At 41.2% G+C, this 15,134-nt stretch overlaps 1 protein-coding gene across 1 annotated transcript in view; it reads left to right on the forward strand.

Annotated features, from left to right (window-relative positions):
- Window positions 1-15,134, forward strand: part of raly (RALY heterogeneous nuclear ribonucleoprotein) — a 33,266-nt gene that overhangs the window by 4,594 nt on the left and 13,538 nt on the right. The window contains exons 2-4 of the mRNA XM_073468828.1: window positions 378-450; window positions 2,628-2,675; window positions 11,214-11,377. Of these exons, the coding sequence (XP_073324929.1) occupies window positions 378-450; window positions 2,628-2,675; window positions 11,214-11,377 (285 nt within the window). The remainder of the gene's footprint in view (window positions 1-377; window positions 451-2,627; window positions 2,676-11,213; window positions 11,378-15,134) is intronic.

Consider the following 15,134-nt stretch of genomic DNA (forward strand, 5'->3'; position numbering starts at 1 on the left):
CACACTGGGAGCTGACTGACTGAATCACTGACTGACTGAATAGCTGAACAGCTGACTGTACTGATAACAGGCACTGTGGGCAGACAGAGGAGGGGGACATGTTGTGAAGTGGTTCAACAGCTCGCTCTAGTGGAGCTTACAAAGAAACACACCTTCTGACACACTCCTCGTCACGTTACCTTCCCTCCACTCACATCTCAACCTTGTGTTTTCCTCTGCATCTTGTCTCGCTCGTGCAGATATTTAACTAAATGTTCTGGGATCTGACTTGCAGGGACCTCATATACTCATCTCACGGTTAACACAGTGGTTTGGATTTAAGTCAATTCAAATAAACAAATGTTCCTCTTTTTTCTTCTGCCCCTTTTTTTCTCCAGATATCAACATGGCAGGAGAACCGAGACCGAACAGACCCAAAGGCCTGAAGCGTTCGGCGGCTTCTCTCTACAGGTACCTGCTGCTATTTATCAGATTGATTGTTTGCTTGATCAGCTCATCAATCAGTCTGTCAGTCACAATTTCAGGTTTTGTTTAAAACCCAGAATCTACATAAGAGGGCCAACAAGAGAATATTACACCCACAGACATGTAGCCACTAAAACAAATACAGGGGCTCATGTGGGACTGAGATCTAAAACCACTTTAATTAGAAGAGGGCCAAGTCTTTAAAACCCACCTACACTGGATAACAACACCCTGGAGAGGGTGGAGGCCGAGACCTGTAGGTGTTTTATTAACAGCAACGCTCTTCAGAAGTCTCAGGCTTCTATTTTTAACACCAACATCCTCCTCAGTTTAAAGATGTCTTACTTTTACAGGAGTATTTAGACATTTTCTGTCCGTACATTAGTCTGTGAGATGATCTAGTTTCACCGTTATTAGTTTGTTTTGATGAATTAATTCTTCTTAGAGTCGGGATGTTTTGTGTTTTAAAGCTGTGGTGACTCACACGACCTTAAACAGCTGCTTCACCTGAAAAAAATGAATATCTTTGTGTCCTGTGATTGTCTGATTACTATTTTGGAAGCTTTTCATATCTGTCAAAGGTAAATTTATGCAAAAATCTAAGAGAGAGTTATTGTTTTAAGGTTGGCCTGATAAAGATTTATAGTTTATAAATATAAAGAGGAAGAAAGAAGTGAGCTGCTCTTGTGTAATTATTATTCTTCCCTATAAATGAAAGATGTGGACAAACTAGACGAACACAAAGCATTAGAAATAGACTGTGAAGCAACTTTCATTTTAAAAAAAGTCCCAAAACAACAACGATCTTAAAGTAGATGTCTGAAACACATCCCCTGAATATTTTTATCTCAAAGCAACATTATCTTCCCTCTGGCATCCTGATTGTCTCTATCTGATATATAGAAGCTTCACTCCCCTCTTAGCTTGAGTTTTAGGTCTCCCAAGAGAAATGTCTGGTTTCTTTGCCGGCTAATTGTTCCGCTTTCTTTCACCAGCTCGTCTCTGACTTTGTCCGTTCTGTGTTTAGTGCTTTGCAGGAAGCATACCGTGGATTTATCTGAAAACAGCTGCGTGCTGGACGCAGGGTTGACAGGAGCCTTGTGACTGAGCCAAAACAGTAAAGTTACAAGCCGCAAAAACAAAAGCTATGAACTGAGGGTGGCTTGTACGCTCTGTTGAGCTGCAACAGTTACTTCGGGTTAGGGATTATTCCTTCCTCCTCCTTCCTCACTGTGAGCGATCACTTACACATTACAAACTTGATTTATGCTGATTTCAGGATACAGTATTGTTTTATTCTACGTATTTCTCTTTCGTGGTTGAAGAGCCTCTGACTTCACACATGTTTGCACAAGTATCTCCAGGCAACCCAATCACCAGAATTAAAGTTAGCTAAGTCCGTTTCTGCAAAAACCACACAGTGCAAGTTTAAACTGAACATTTCTTTATGTTTGTTTGGGTTAAATTTTCTGTTTCTCTCTTGTCACAACATTGTACTTATGCTCTAGTGAGGCTTAGGCACAAAAAACACTTGGTCAAGGTCAGGAAAACATCACGGTTCGGCTTCAAAATACCTGTTTTAGTCGCCATGATCACCGATGGAGAGGATCCGACTTCTCGTGAAAAATAGTTGGTCCTCCGCAGGTCTCCTTAAAAATATCCACTGGTGTGACCGGAACTGTGGTCGTCCATTTGGCAGCCTTGTTGGCTTTAATAACGCCACCTCCTGATGGGAAATTCAGCTAATAGGCACATACTGCGAAGGTGATATGCCACGTTTGGTACAAATGTCAATCTTGGACGTATCTGCTCACATTACATCCTGGCGACTGGGCTGATCCAGGATCTGTGCACTAACAGTAACTTTAAACGCGTCAGTAAACTTTAAAAGAATCCTGCACATCGTTCTGGAGGACTCAGTTTCAGTTTCCATCCTCTTTGGTGTTTGTCATTTTTATTCCTCTCTTGATGATGGTGAGATGAAGTATGTTGTGGTTTATTTGTCTCCCACACATTTTTTTAATTATTGCTTTTTTTAATGCATTTGCATTATAAATTACATGAAAACCCCAGTAAGCTCTCCATCCCACGTGTTGTTTTAAATATAAAAAAGCGTTGGTTCACATTCTCCTCTGTCTCTGTTCTGTTGTGCTTTTTCCCAGTGGCTACGAGTTCGACTACGATTACTACAGAGAAGACTTCTATGACAGGTAAGAAAGAGGAGGTCCTTCCAGCTTTCTTTACTTTTTGTATTCAGGTTTTTTGAACACATGGACTGTTGGCTCAAGTGTTTTCAGCTATCAACAGAAGGTTAATCATGTTAACCTCTCAGAGGCCCTCGAGGCAGATCGTTGACGAGTGAAACGTGTGTCAAGGTGTTTCAAGCACTTAATTTTGTTGTTATAGTACACAGAATAATCATTCTGTCAATCATAATCATGGACACAAACGAACAAAAAAAACAAACCGAACATGATTGCTCCGATGATCAGAATTCAGGATTTATTCTGAGGTGATCTGACATCACTATCAGCAGGATGACATTTTTTCTGTACCTTCCAAAACCGTTATAAACCATTATAGATGATGTTACAACACTATGGTTCAGGTTTGATGAGGTTTAAGTACAAACAAAACTCTGTTAGGTGTCGGGAAAGATCATGACTTGGGTTGAAATGATTATTGTAACAGTCGCTTCTGTTAAACAGTACAAAGATAATTTATTTAACGATGAAGGAAGGAGTTTAACGCACTTTTGTGAAGGGGAAAAAACTTATAATGTCCATATTTGCGAGGATGGGAGTCTTTGAATTGTTTGACTGATGAAGACTCACATGGCGTCAAAACGTTAGTCTTTTAATACAAGTTTGTGATCTGAATCCATGTGCGCCAGTAAACCTTGGCATCTGTTCCTGAAGTCTTTTTGTACTGTCACAATATATTTAATGTTTTACCTCCTGAATTTCATTGATTTTTGTAAATATCTGTTTATTCTGAATTTGATAAGAGCAGCACGTTTCAAACAAGGTGGGACAGGAGCAACAAAAGAGTGTGAAAGTTGTGAAATGCTCCAAAAACACCTGGTTGGATCACTCCACAGGTAAACAGGTTCACTGGTAACAGCTGATAGTTTCATGATTGGGTGCAGGGAGCATCCTCGAAAGGCTCAGTCCTTCACTAGCAAAGATGGGGCGAGGTTCACCACTTGTTTAACACGTGATTGTATAAAGGAGATTACTACATGGGCTCAGGAACCAGGGGCGGTCCTGGCTAGATTTACGCCCTGGGCGAACCATCCCTTGAGGTAGATGGCTCCTCATCAGACTCCAGGACCATGTCTGTGGCTGCTGTGGAAGTATCTGACTCCTCATTTTGGCCAGTGGGTGCTCCAGCTCCAAAATATTTCAGAAGTGCCCCTGAATTTACAATTAAGATACAATATGTAAGTTAGACTACATTTACATCACACATGCATCAGTTACCCAATGAAAATGACCATAATGCACATTTTATTAACATTTGTTAACATCCTATTAACTGAGCATAACACACTACAAATTATTCAAAAAGCTTTATCACATGTAGCTTACAAAATGCCATGTCAATGTATATTAGAAGTTATTTAAGTTAGCATATAGCATATAGCATTAAAAACTCCACAGTCAGGACGTCTGTGTGAATTTGCACTTGTTGTGTTGCAAACACAAACTAGCCTAGGTTGCCTATGGGTGAAATTAGTTGCATGACATGATGCCTCAATTCTAATAGTTGCTAGTTCAGCAAAACTAAAAATCTTTCGTGGCTAAGTAGCAACATATTAGCAAGAGGCTAATAAATAGCCTATAGGCTACTGTCACTCACGTCACTCATAGAAATATGCATACCTGCATACCATACCTTTTGCATTACCTTTTGCCAACACCGTCTGTTCGCCCATCAAACAACCGGAGTCACATGATGTAAACAAATTCACGTAGATGTATGCACAGATTTTTTTTTTATTTATTTTTTTTTTTACATTTTTCACATAACCCAATTAATTACATGTAGGTATATGGGTCTATATTAATTTTAGGAATGAAATACAATTTATTTGGAAGCAGTTTGTGTTGTGTGGCCTGGGATCATCAGTCTATCCCTCATTCCAAATAGAAAGAATCCAAAACAAACTCGACCTGAACAGACCCGAAACTGTGAGAGAAACCAACGCTGGAAGCAGCATTATGCTCCACCAATAAACACCTGAAATTGGAAAACTAGCAACACCTGTCACGTTTCCTGCAGTTACTGGGTCCCAGGGGAGGAAGTAGCTAATTACAGCTACTCTAATTACTGTTATTAAGACATTGTTGTGGGTACTTTACTACTGAAGTTTGCTTGACACCAGGTAATCAACTCAGTTACTTTTTAAATCATAATTGAGTACTTATATATCTAAACCTTTCATCTGTATTTTTGTAGCCAAGAAAGTTCTCCCAACTCCTGAGAAGAATACTTTGTACTTTTACTTCAGTATTAGTTAATACATGTAGTTTTACTTGTACTTTTCTGTACTTTTTCCACCACTGCTGGGAACCCAAGTGAATCTACGAACATTTCTATTGGAAGCAGATCACATGTCCGAACCAATAAACGGCAACCTTTACAAACATGTTGATTTGTGATACGTTAGCTACTGCGGAGGACGTCACATCCCTAAGAGATCATGTTTATGACAGCAACACTTGACAGTTGGTCGCCACCAGGAGGGTTAACGACATCTCTCATCATAACAAGACTCGCATGAGTGTTGACAAAATGGATTATCAGCCTCTCCCCCGGCCTCCAGGTAAAGTCAATGTGAGGAACATCTGGTCGACTTTAAATCAATTTACGTTGACCTCTGCGGTCACGTCACAGTGTGGTAACCATCACTGCTCTGACAAGACCAGGTGAAAGTCATCATCGAAGCTATCTGTGGTAAAAAAAAAGAAAAATCTGCAGACTTGGCATTCCTCATACTTAAAAGGCACATGCTTGGATAAATCCATGTGCACCAATGGAAGAACTTTTGTCTTGTTTTGAAAAGTGCAGATAGTGAGCTGGACGTAGAGTGTAGGGATGGCAAGCTGAGTCGAATCAGCGATGTTGTATCCAGATGATAAATTGGTGTCTGTCTCAGATCTAAGAGAAAAGATATTTGCATCACCGTGAGAAAAAATTATAAAGCAGGTTTCAGAAAAAGACAAGCCGTGCCTGTGGTGGAAAAACAACCCCCCCACAAGCCTTCTGATTCCTGTCAAAGCACATCAAGCTTTGTCTCTTCAAATAAAACAGACTAATGCCTCGGAGAAGGGGAATCAAGGTTTCTCAACAACCCTGAGAGAAGTTGTGTAGTCGAGCAGTTGCGTCACTAAATTTTACCTGACCATTCCAGTTACTTTGACATTGCTCATACAGAGTAAAGAGGGAAGACTTAATTCTCAAAGAGGTTGTTGAACTCTTGGCTGACACTTGGATCTAATAAGACGCTCTGCAGTCCTGGGACGGTTCCTTTATCTCCAATGTTCCCTGTTTCTCATCACTTGCACATCAGAGGGCCTTTGCTTTTGCTCAAGCGTTGTGATTAAGTGCCATCATCCCACAGCGTATGTGGACCGGATGAACGCATCTGGTGTGGGTCAGATCCGCGCCACAACAATTTTCCTATCAGGGCATCTAGTCATTAATTTTCTGAAGCTCTAAGTCAGGTTCAACGTAGCACTCCAGACACCCCTAGCTTCCTCAGCTTCTACTTGGGGATCCCGATGCAGTCCCAGGCCAGATGGGATATATACTGTAATCCATCCGGCATGCTCTGGTGCTACCCTCGGGTCGCCACCCAGATCATCCTAAGCAGATATTGAAACCACCTTTTGAATTTGAAGGAGTTGTTGTTGCTCCCCAGTGCTCCTTCCAGATGTCTGAGCTCTCATTGCATTGCTCAGGGTCAGCCACCCTGCAAAAGATGTGAAATAGTTTAGGATTCAACGCAGCGATCTTCTGGCCACAAGCCGTCTTCCTTAACCTCTCAACACCAGGGCGCTATACCAGAGTCAGTGAAGTCCTGCTGAGCTCTCCTGGACAAAAATCTGTCTTAACAGATGTTGAAGCATGCCGACCAGCTGGGCCACAAACCTCAGCATTGATTTATATATATGTGTGTGTGTCTATATACAGTATATATCGTTCATATACAGGGTTAGAGTTATAATATAAACTTCGGGCAGTCTTTAAAATAACTAACCCTCACCAACATACAGGCGGAAAAAGATAAATAAGGTAATAGCGAAGACAACGTGTGCGCTCTGAGTTCTTATATTTGGTTTTACCATCTGATCGAGTGATCTGATCATAAGTGGACAGCTTCAAGCCCGTCAATTCACACCTGACATAATGCGTCTTGAGTCACAACTTGTAATCGGGTCTCTCAACTCTGATCACCGCTCTATACACAAATATAGGGCTACACCTACAAAGAAAGAAATATCTCCATGTATAAAGCATGCCGAATGAACAAGTGGGCCCAAATAGTTAAGAATGTGTTGTAGTCTGTGTTTCACAAAGTTCATACATCTTCTGTTAACGCGACAAGTTTCAAAATTGAACGTTTTTTTAAGGGAGTCTGGCGACTTTCTCAGCTTTCTCCAAAGAAGTCACAGGCTTTTACAGCGATGCCGAGACAAAGTGACACTTTTTATGAAGAAACACAGACACACACACACACACACACACACACACAGCAACCCACTTCTTGCAACAATTGTGTAGATAGATCACAACAACAGTTATTTAATTTAAATATGATAAGGTTTAACAGCACACATCGCTGAGAGAGAGTAACGTGGTCATCGTCACTGTTATTCAGAGAGAATATGGTGCGTAGCTCCTCTGGAAAACATGTTTCAACACATTTACAGTATATCATTGATGTAAAACATACAATTACATTGAAAAATTCACTATTTGTGATTAAAATAATGCATTCGTGACCCCCACAGATCTGTGCTTTTACTGCTTTCAGCTCCTGTCGGCTCCCACGTAACTCAAACCCTGTATGTATGAATATACTGTACATAAAGCAAGACATCAAGCTGGATTTTTATTTCTTTCCCCTTGTTGCTTTTAACTCGTGAGCGATTCTGCATGTTTCTTTGGCTCTTTCTGTTTATTCCTTATTCTTTTTATTGTGTACATCAAAACCAGTCTGACCTGATATCATCTGAGCAGAATCTCACAGCTGTAAATCTGGAGTATAAAAGCTTGTCAGCTGCAGTTGTTTGCTTTACGCAGCATAACAGTTTGTCCATATGGTGGAAATAAATTGTCATATAACACAATATGATTTATCATTACTACGATTTATGCATGTGGAGATTAAGGCAGGGGAGGAGAGCACCTTGCCATCTGGTTATCAGACCTATGACCTCGCAGTTTTATGACTTTATGTAACAACTTGAGCTGATCTTGAATCTGACTAAACTCTTGGAGAGTGTTTATGTCTGACATTTGGACCTTATGCTATCTATCTAAAACAGACCAGAAAGAGCTGCTGCTTGTCCCAAAAGATTAAAACACAGGCTTCAAGTGGACCGTATCTCACAAAGGTTTGCAAAAAGGTCGGTGCTGTCAGAGCGGTTGAATTAAATCACCATATTTCACTCAGGTCTCTCAAAATAACGCCAGCTTCCATGACCCGAGTTGAATTCCCAGCCCATAACGTGTTTTTCTACAAGGGACGAATGACGTTTTTGATTTGAACACAAGCTTTATGTTAGCCGTGACCACAGACTTTCTGGGAGGGGTGGGGGGGGCAAAAATGCAATACGCTCTTTTGCCCACCCACCATCAAAGCAGAGGCCCACATATTGAGGAAGTCTCACTGTGATCTGACTCGGATTATACTGTCAAGATGAATGGATCCAGGAGGATGCCAGATTGGTAGGACCTTGGCCACATGACATCCACTCAAACACGGAGGCCGGGAGGAGGACAGGCCACACAGAAGAGGCAGCACAGCATTCACACAGATATATGAGGCGGGAAACTAACAGAAGGAAAGAGACATGACGGCATGCAAACTAGGGAGAGTGAAGAGGAGAGGCTGAATCTTCGGCCAATGGTCCAGCAGAGAGGAGAGACCAGAGGAGGAGGAGGAGGAGGAAACAGAAAGCTTGGCGGCTTGTGGGAAACAAAGAACAGCGTGAGTCAGAGCAGCAGTGTGCCGTGAAGCAGGTCCAGGTGTGCTGTGGGATTTGTTACAACCACAGATTATTATCACAGTATACAACAAGTAATACATTAGTTTTTTTATTCTCTTTATCAGCTAATATAACTAATTTTATGCTGGTGTGCCTCGTCATTTTGGCCGGCCCTTTGGCGTGCCTTGGGCTCATGATTACCACTGAGTTAGAGAAACGCAGTGTTTATTTTAAGATTACAGTTTGTTTGTGGATTTCTCGGCAGCAGGATTAGATTTGAACAGTTAAGCTAGGTAAATAGGTAGGCTTCTTTGAAACTGAGACCAGCCCCGCTGTAAGGATAATGGTAACAGGAGCAAAGCCTGAGGTTTTGAAGGCTCAGCACTAATTGCAAGTTAGGGCAAAGAGTTGTGTATTTAGCTTCGATGTAAAGGCCTCAGCCAGACTGTCTGATAACAATGGGAGAGTTTCCCAGTGGAAAAGGGGAATGATAGGAAAAAAGCTTGTAGCCAGATTACTTATTTTTGAGTCTCAGGATATTGACAGAAGCTCTGTTTTCTGAGCTCGAAGAGCACAGGATGGGACATAAGGTATTAAGAGAGCAGATCAGAAAGATATGAGAGAAGCAAAACCATTTTTAGATTATATAAAAAATAAAAAACAGTGAACGACATCCTCTGTCCTCAGACCCTCGATTGGAGTGAAAAACTTGCCATATTGAGAAAAAACAACCTTTTACCAGTGAGGGGAAAAATAAAAATAAATAAAAAGTCACGGTATATGTCAATGTTACCCTATAATAAATCCACAGTGGATGCACACAAGTAATACATCAAAAACAAACATTAACACACAGCAGCTTTGTGTTTAAATACTCAAGATAATGACAAATTGTTTTCTTTGAAATTTAATCCCGCAGATTTTGTTCCAAACAGATCGGCCATTAAATCTGTCAAAAGCAGGAGCCGTGTGGGTGTTTGAGTTTAACTGCGGCCGTGAAGGACAACCTGAAATCTTGTTTAGTGACTTGAAAAACAAAAATGACGAGCAGAAAATCACTTATTGTTCAGCTTTTATGTCATTAGTCAGTGCTTGATTGCAATAAAATGCAGTTGCAGTCCCCTCCAGGCTGCATCCGTACTTCCATATTGTCCATATTTCAGATGGTTATAATCACCTTGGCAGGAGAAGCAGAGGATTGTGGTCTGATTGTCAAACATGGAGGTGGGGGATACACACAATATACCACAATGACAACACAATGGAAATGCAGTGGGGCCATTACAGCTGGAAACAAGTAAAATCAAATGTCGGCTGTTGGCAAAGAGCTAAAATGAAACACTAAACTCAAATATCCTATTTGAAGTTTCCAAATGGATATAGTTTCCAATGTTTGATAAATGTCTGCTGTTGCACACTTTGTATTATCCCTGTTGGAGCAAAACAATGTAATGTGGATTAATTTATTTTATTCTAACTGCCAAAATACAATAAAAAGTACAAAGAGTGTTCTGCAGAAGCACAGATGGAGATATTTAATATGTGATTGTAGTTATTTCTCTCTCCTTGTAACACATTGTCAAACCTCAACGACTGAGTAGGTCGAACCAATGACTCCCAGAAGGAAGTGACCATGTCGGCGTACTAGACCTTTGATGTATGGTCGCAGTTTCATTACGTTTAAACAACAAAACTACTTGGTTGTGATTGAAAAAGATTGTGGTTTGGGTTAGAATAGGTACAATACTTATGTAATTTAATACGTGTGTGTGTATGTAACTGAGGTTACGTTGTATACGTGACGTAACGTATCTACGTGATTAAGTTAAAATTACATACCGGCCACTAACTGCTGACTTTGTCCTCCAGGAGATACTGTACTGGCAGAAAAAAATAGAATAAACTGTTTGCAGTATTATATTCAAACATCTAATTTTTTCTGTTATCATCACATCAAGGAAAGTGACAGTCAATATTCCCTGATGACGTAACTTGTTTTCCGCCAAAATACTCAATCTGCTGACACAATATCCAGTCACAGCAGCCGAGCCAGTGTTAAATTATTCGCGGTCAGGTTGCACAACACTTGGTTGAGATTATGGAAAGATTTTGGTCTGATTTAATGCAGAAAAGTCAACATTTTGAAATACAAGTAAAGACGTGTTTATTAACACTTAATAGAAACCATATCCTTTCTCCAGCCTCAGCCAAAATACTTCTGGTGACAAAACAAACTGCAAGCTATGACTCAGTATGTGTGCCCGAGACTTAATGTCAAACTCCTGCACCTTCTACCCGCTTATAACTGCAACTGTTGTGTGGTACATATGTCCATTTGTCCAGATATGCCAGCGGAGTGAGTGTTGTGTGTCACATCTTGAAGAGGGGAGTCAGATTTTTGTGGATGTAACAAAGTGTATCCTCTATTTCCTCCTTTCTTGACCCTCTCCTCCCTTGTTGCTTCTCTTTCTCTGTTCTCCATCCTTCCTGTCGTCTGTCTCCTGACCGCCCTCGTCTCTCCGTCTGCAGGTTGTTTGAGTACCGTGGCAGAGTGTCTCCGGTCCCTCGGGTGGTGCCTGTCAAACGCCCACGGGTGGCGGTGCCTCTGGTACGACGGGTCAAATCTCTGCCGGTCAAACTGCTGACGCGCAACGCCTCTGTCCTCCCCACCAGCAACGGAAACAAACAGAGATGTGAGTTCCAGTGTATCCGTCTGTCTGTCCATCTGCTCATCTGCTTTTTTTCCACTCCTGTATTGAGCAACTTTGGCAATCATTCATTGTCTACAACAGATTTAAATAATTTTCTACATAACATTAAAGAAATCCAAGTTAAAAACAGTCCATCTGAGACAAAGTTAGCAATCTTAAACACATCAAAATTAAACAACTATTGCACTTTTTGATCATCAGAGACTTTTTCTTTAGGTTCATTTTTCTATTTTATGTTGTGACAACGTTTTGCTTATGATCTGAGGTTAGGTTTACCCACATAAACCACTTAGGCTTTGGAAAGGATCATGATTTGGCTTCAAATGTGATGCAAAGTGTTTGCATGCATGCTCCTGGGAGCCGGAAGGGCAACAGTGAGCCACGGAGAGCCATGGAAAAAAAAACTCAAAAAGATGCCCATTAGGTGAATTAAGCTGACAGGACATCTGGATTGTATTCTAAATGTTTCTCGAACTGTATGGATCAATTTAAATAGTGAACCTCCCAGGCGAGACATCAACGTATATCACAGCCAACCAAAGATATTGTTAGTAGCACCGCAGTGAACAACATGTAATAAGTCATTCTTGGTAGACACAAACTAAAGGAAAAGGAAAAGAAATGGCTTGAGATACGCAGCTGAAAACTGCCCTGAGGTCTCCTTATCCACTGGTTTCAGACTTACAAATAATGAAATGCAGTTTTGAGCTGTGGTCACTGGCACCGACAGTGCCACCAAAAATAATGGTGCATTAAATGTTTATAAAGAAGGGTTGATAACTTCAGGGTTGTGCCAGTATGTTAGACGACCAAGTACCAATAATGTGGCACACTGACGCACAAGATTCAACTGTGAAGTGATGGACGTCACACAATGCAGCCTGGTTATAACTGTAAATGTGTTTGTTCTGTTACTAATGCATGTAGTGGTGCGTGGGGTTGTTGGACCAAACCACTGTGAGGTATGTGAAAGGGGAGGCCCGAAAATTTAAAACACATTGTTTTCCATCTTTAATTAGCTCAAGTGTTTTCATATCATTTAAAATGATATGTTTACAATGCTATAGGCTTTGGAGCGGGACTTAATTAGACAGTAATTATACTGGTTTAAGCAGCAATTACAGTGGATGCTGTTATATTGGGAGTTTAATTGTGAATGTAAACATTGACTACAGTTAAAGTGGGAACAGACAACCCGCCCCACCCGCGTGCCCAAGTTGTATTCTTCTTCTTGGCTGTTGCAAAGACAGGTTTATTCTAAGTTTATTCATTCCTTAGTCTTTAATGAAGACGTGAACGCTGATTGGAACATTTTTCTGCGTGGTTTCATGCAGCAGGATTAATGGCAAAGTGCGAGATTTATAGGGAACCAATCTGACGCAGATGGTGTCATTATTCAACAGCTAATACGATGTGCAAATGCAATCCACATTTACTTCATAATGTTGCATTAAAACAAACAACTTGTCTATTGTCAGTTCATCATCTTCTCAGTGGAAAACCAAATATTCAGATGTAAACCCAGCATGTCATTAAACTGTCTCTCTCTCTGCACGCCCCTCTTCCTTTCTTCTCTTGTTTATGATTTCTCCTCTTACATCTTCTTGACACCGACTCCACCCCTGTGACCCCGACCACCTCTTCATCTGTCTTTCAAGTCGATGTTTTACATGTCAGTGGAAAGTTCAAGCATCAGGGCGACTGTTGTCACTTTATTTTTGCATTTTGCTCATTAAACATTCATTTCACATCATGTTCAGATTGCAGATCAGAAGAGAGATGCTGGCGCTCCGTCAGATCCTCTCATATTTGACTTCGACCTGAACCTTTTCTCTCCTAACAGCAGTTTTTTATTCCTGCTGAGTTTCACTGAATTTCACTCTGCGGAGCTCACAAAGCACTTTTTCATGTCACTGATGTGAGTGTCTTTCTGTGTGCTCATCAAACTTAACTTGCTTTGAAAAGCAATATCAAAACAGAACCTACGCTACAGTTTTCTCTTTACCGCTCACTTTTTTTTTGGAAGATCAAACTAAAGATCCAACAGACTTTTCCCCCTTAATGCTCAGTGTAAACCACAAACCCACTGTGAATTTGTTTGTGCTCATGGTTTTACGGAGACAGTCTTTAAACCACAGGCCCTGGGGCGCATTATGAAATTTGTACCGTAAAACTGAAATAAATCAGCCCGCGTCACAGATGATTTTTGATGAGTGAATGTTAGCAATGTACTGCGGATATGTTGCAACTTTACCTTTGTTCAGTTTGAAGTTTCAGTTGTATCTTCTGACAGTGCTGTGCTTATGCTCTGGTTGGGTTTAGACAGAAAAACTCAGTTGGGTAAAGATGAAGTTTCTGTTTTGGGCGCCTCATACACAGCTGGAAATTGTCCCGAGGCCTCTTAGATATTATCCAGTGATGACAACTTAACGGCTAACATTTGATTCTGATAGCTGAGCTGCGTCTCATCCAAAATTGGTTAAAGTGTTGACATGGAACAACCTAGTAGCTCACTGTTTGCTCTCCTGGTGACCCCAAGGTAACATAAAAGATCTGCTTTTGTCAGCCGAGTCTGTCAGTGATCTTTTTTTTTTTTTACAAGTATCAATGGAAACCTGAAGAGATCAAATCCATATAAATTCTAATCCTAAATCTCAGCGCAGGTAGCATTTAAATAAGTGCCGGCATTTACATTTTACTCTTTGCCGTACTGTGACTTTATCTTGCGTACCAGAACTTCTCAAAAGCTGCCGGTACTCTTTTCTGCTCTCTCCATATCAAGCCGGGGACACACGGGAGGCAGAAGCGCCGCGAAGCCGACCGAAGTGCCGCCCACTTCCTTTGAGCACCCACATTCAACTGCTGGGCTCTTCAGACAGAGCGTGCTGCACCCCGGCGGGGAACTTCACTGCCGGCTTGCAATCTTCAGCAATCGTTTCGGCATCTGTTCCATTTCCTCCACATGCAGCCCAATCACCAGGTTATTATGTCATCAGTTAATGTTTCTGCAAACCACAGAAATGTCCATGGTCGACATCAAACGTGGCACATCACGTTTGGTACAAATGTCAGCCACCTGTCTCAACAGGAGGTGGAGCAGACAGTGTGAAGCGTCATTAAAAGCCAACAAGGCCGCCAAATGGCCGACCGCAGTTTGAGTCACACCACCGGATATTTTAAAGGACACCTGTGGATATTTCCAGCTGTTTTAGTGGCGATAAAAAACTTTACTTTTTACCGCAAGTCGGACCGTCTCCATCTGTGAGTGTGCCGAACAAAAACAGGTATTTTACCAACCAGGTGGTTTTTGTGCCTAAACCCAACCAGAGCGTGAACACAGCATTGTGACGAGACGGAAATAGAAAATGCAACCTAAACAAACATACAGAAATGTTCAGGTTCACGTTATTTGTGGTTTTGCAGAAATGAACTTCGCCAAAATGTATTCCAGCGACTGGGTTGCCACATGTTGCAAGCAAATCCAGAAAACACACTGATAATCTGTTAGAAAAAGTGTCACTGGTGTTTGTGGTCGTGTTTTTAGTCCTCAGAAATGAGCAGACACACAGGCTGCAGAGAAAAAACCCTCAACACACAAGGCTATCGGCCTTTCAGCTTCATTGTTGCAGAAGAAGCAGTGTCCTGTTTAACCAGGAACACAAAAGTTATTATAAATATCATCTGTATGTGTAATCAGAACAGCCAAACTAAAGAAGGAACATCGTCTTTTTACAGAGGG

This window comes from Pagrus major, chromosome 6 (assembly GCF_040436345.1).
Source record: "Pagrus major chromosome 6, Pma_NU_1.0".
NCBI classification, from domain to species: domain Eukaryota; kingdom Metazoa; phylum Chordata; class Actinopteri; order Spariformes; family Sparidae; genus Pagrus; species Pagrus major.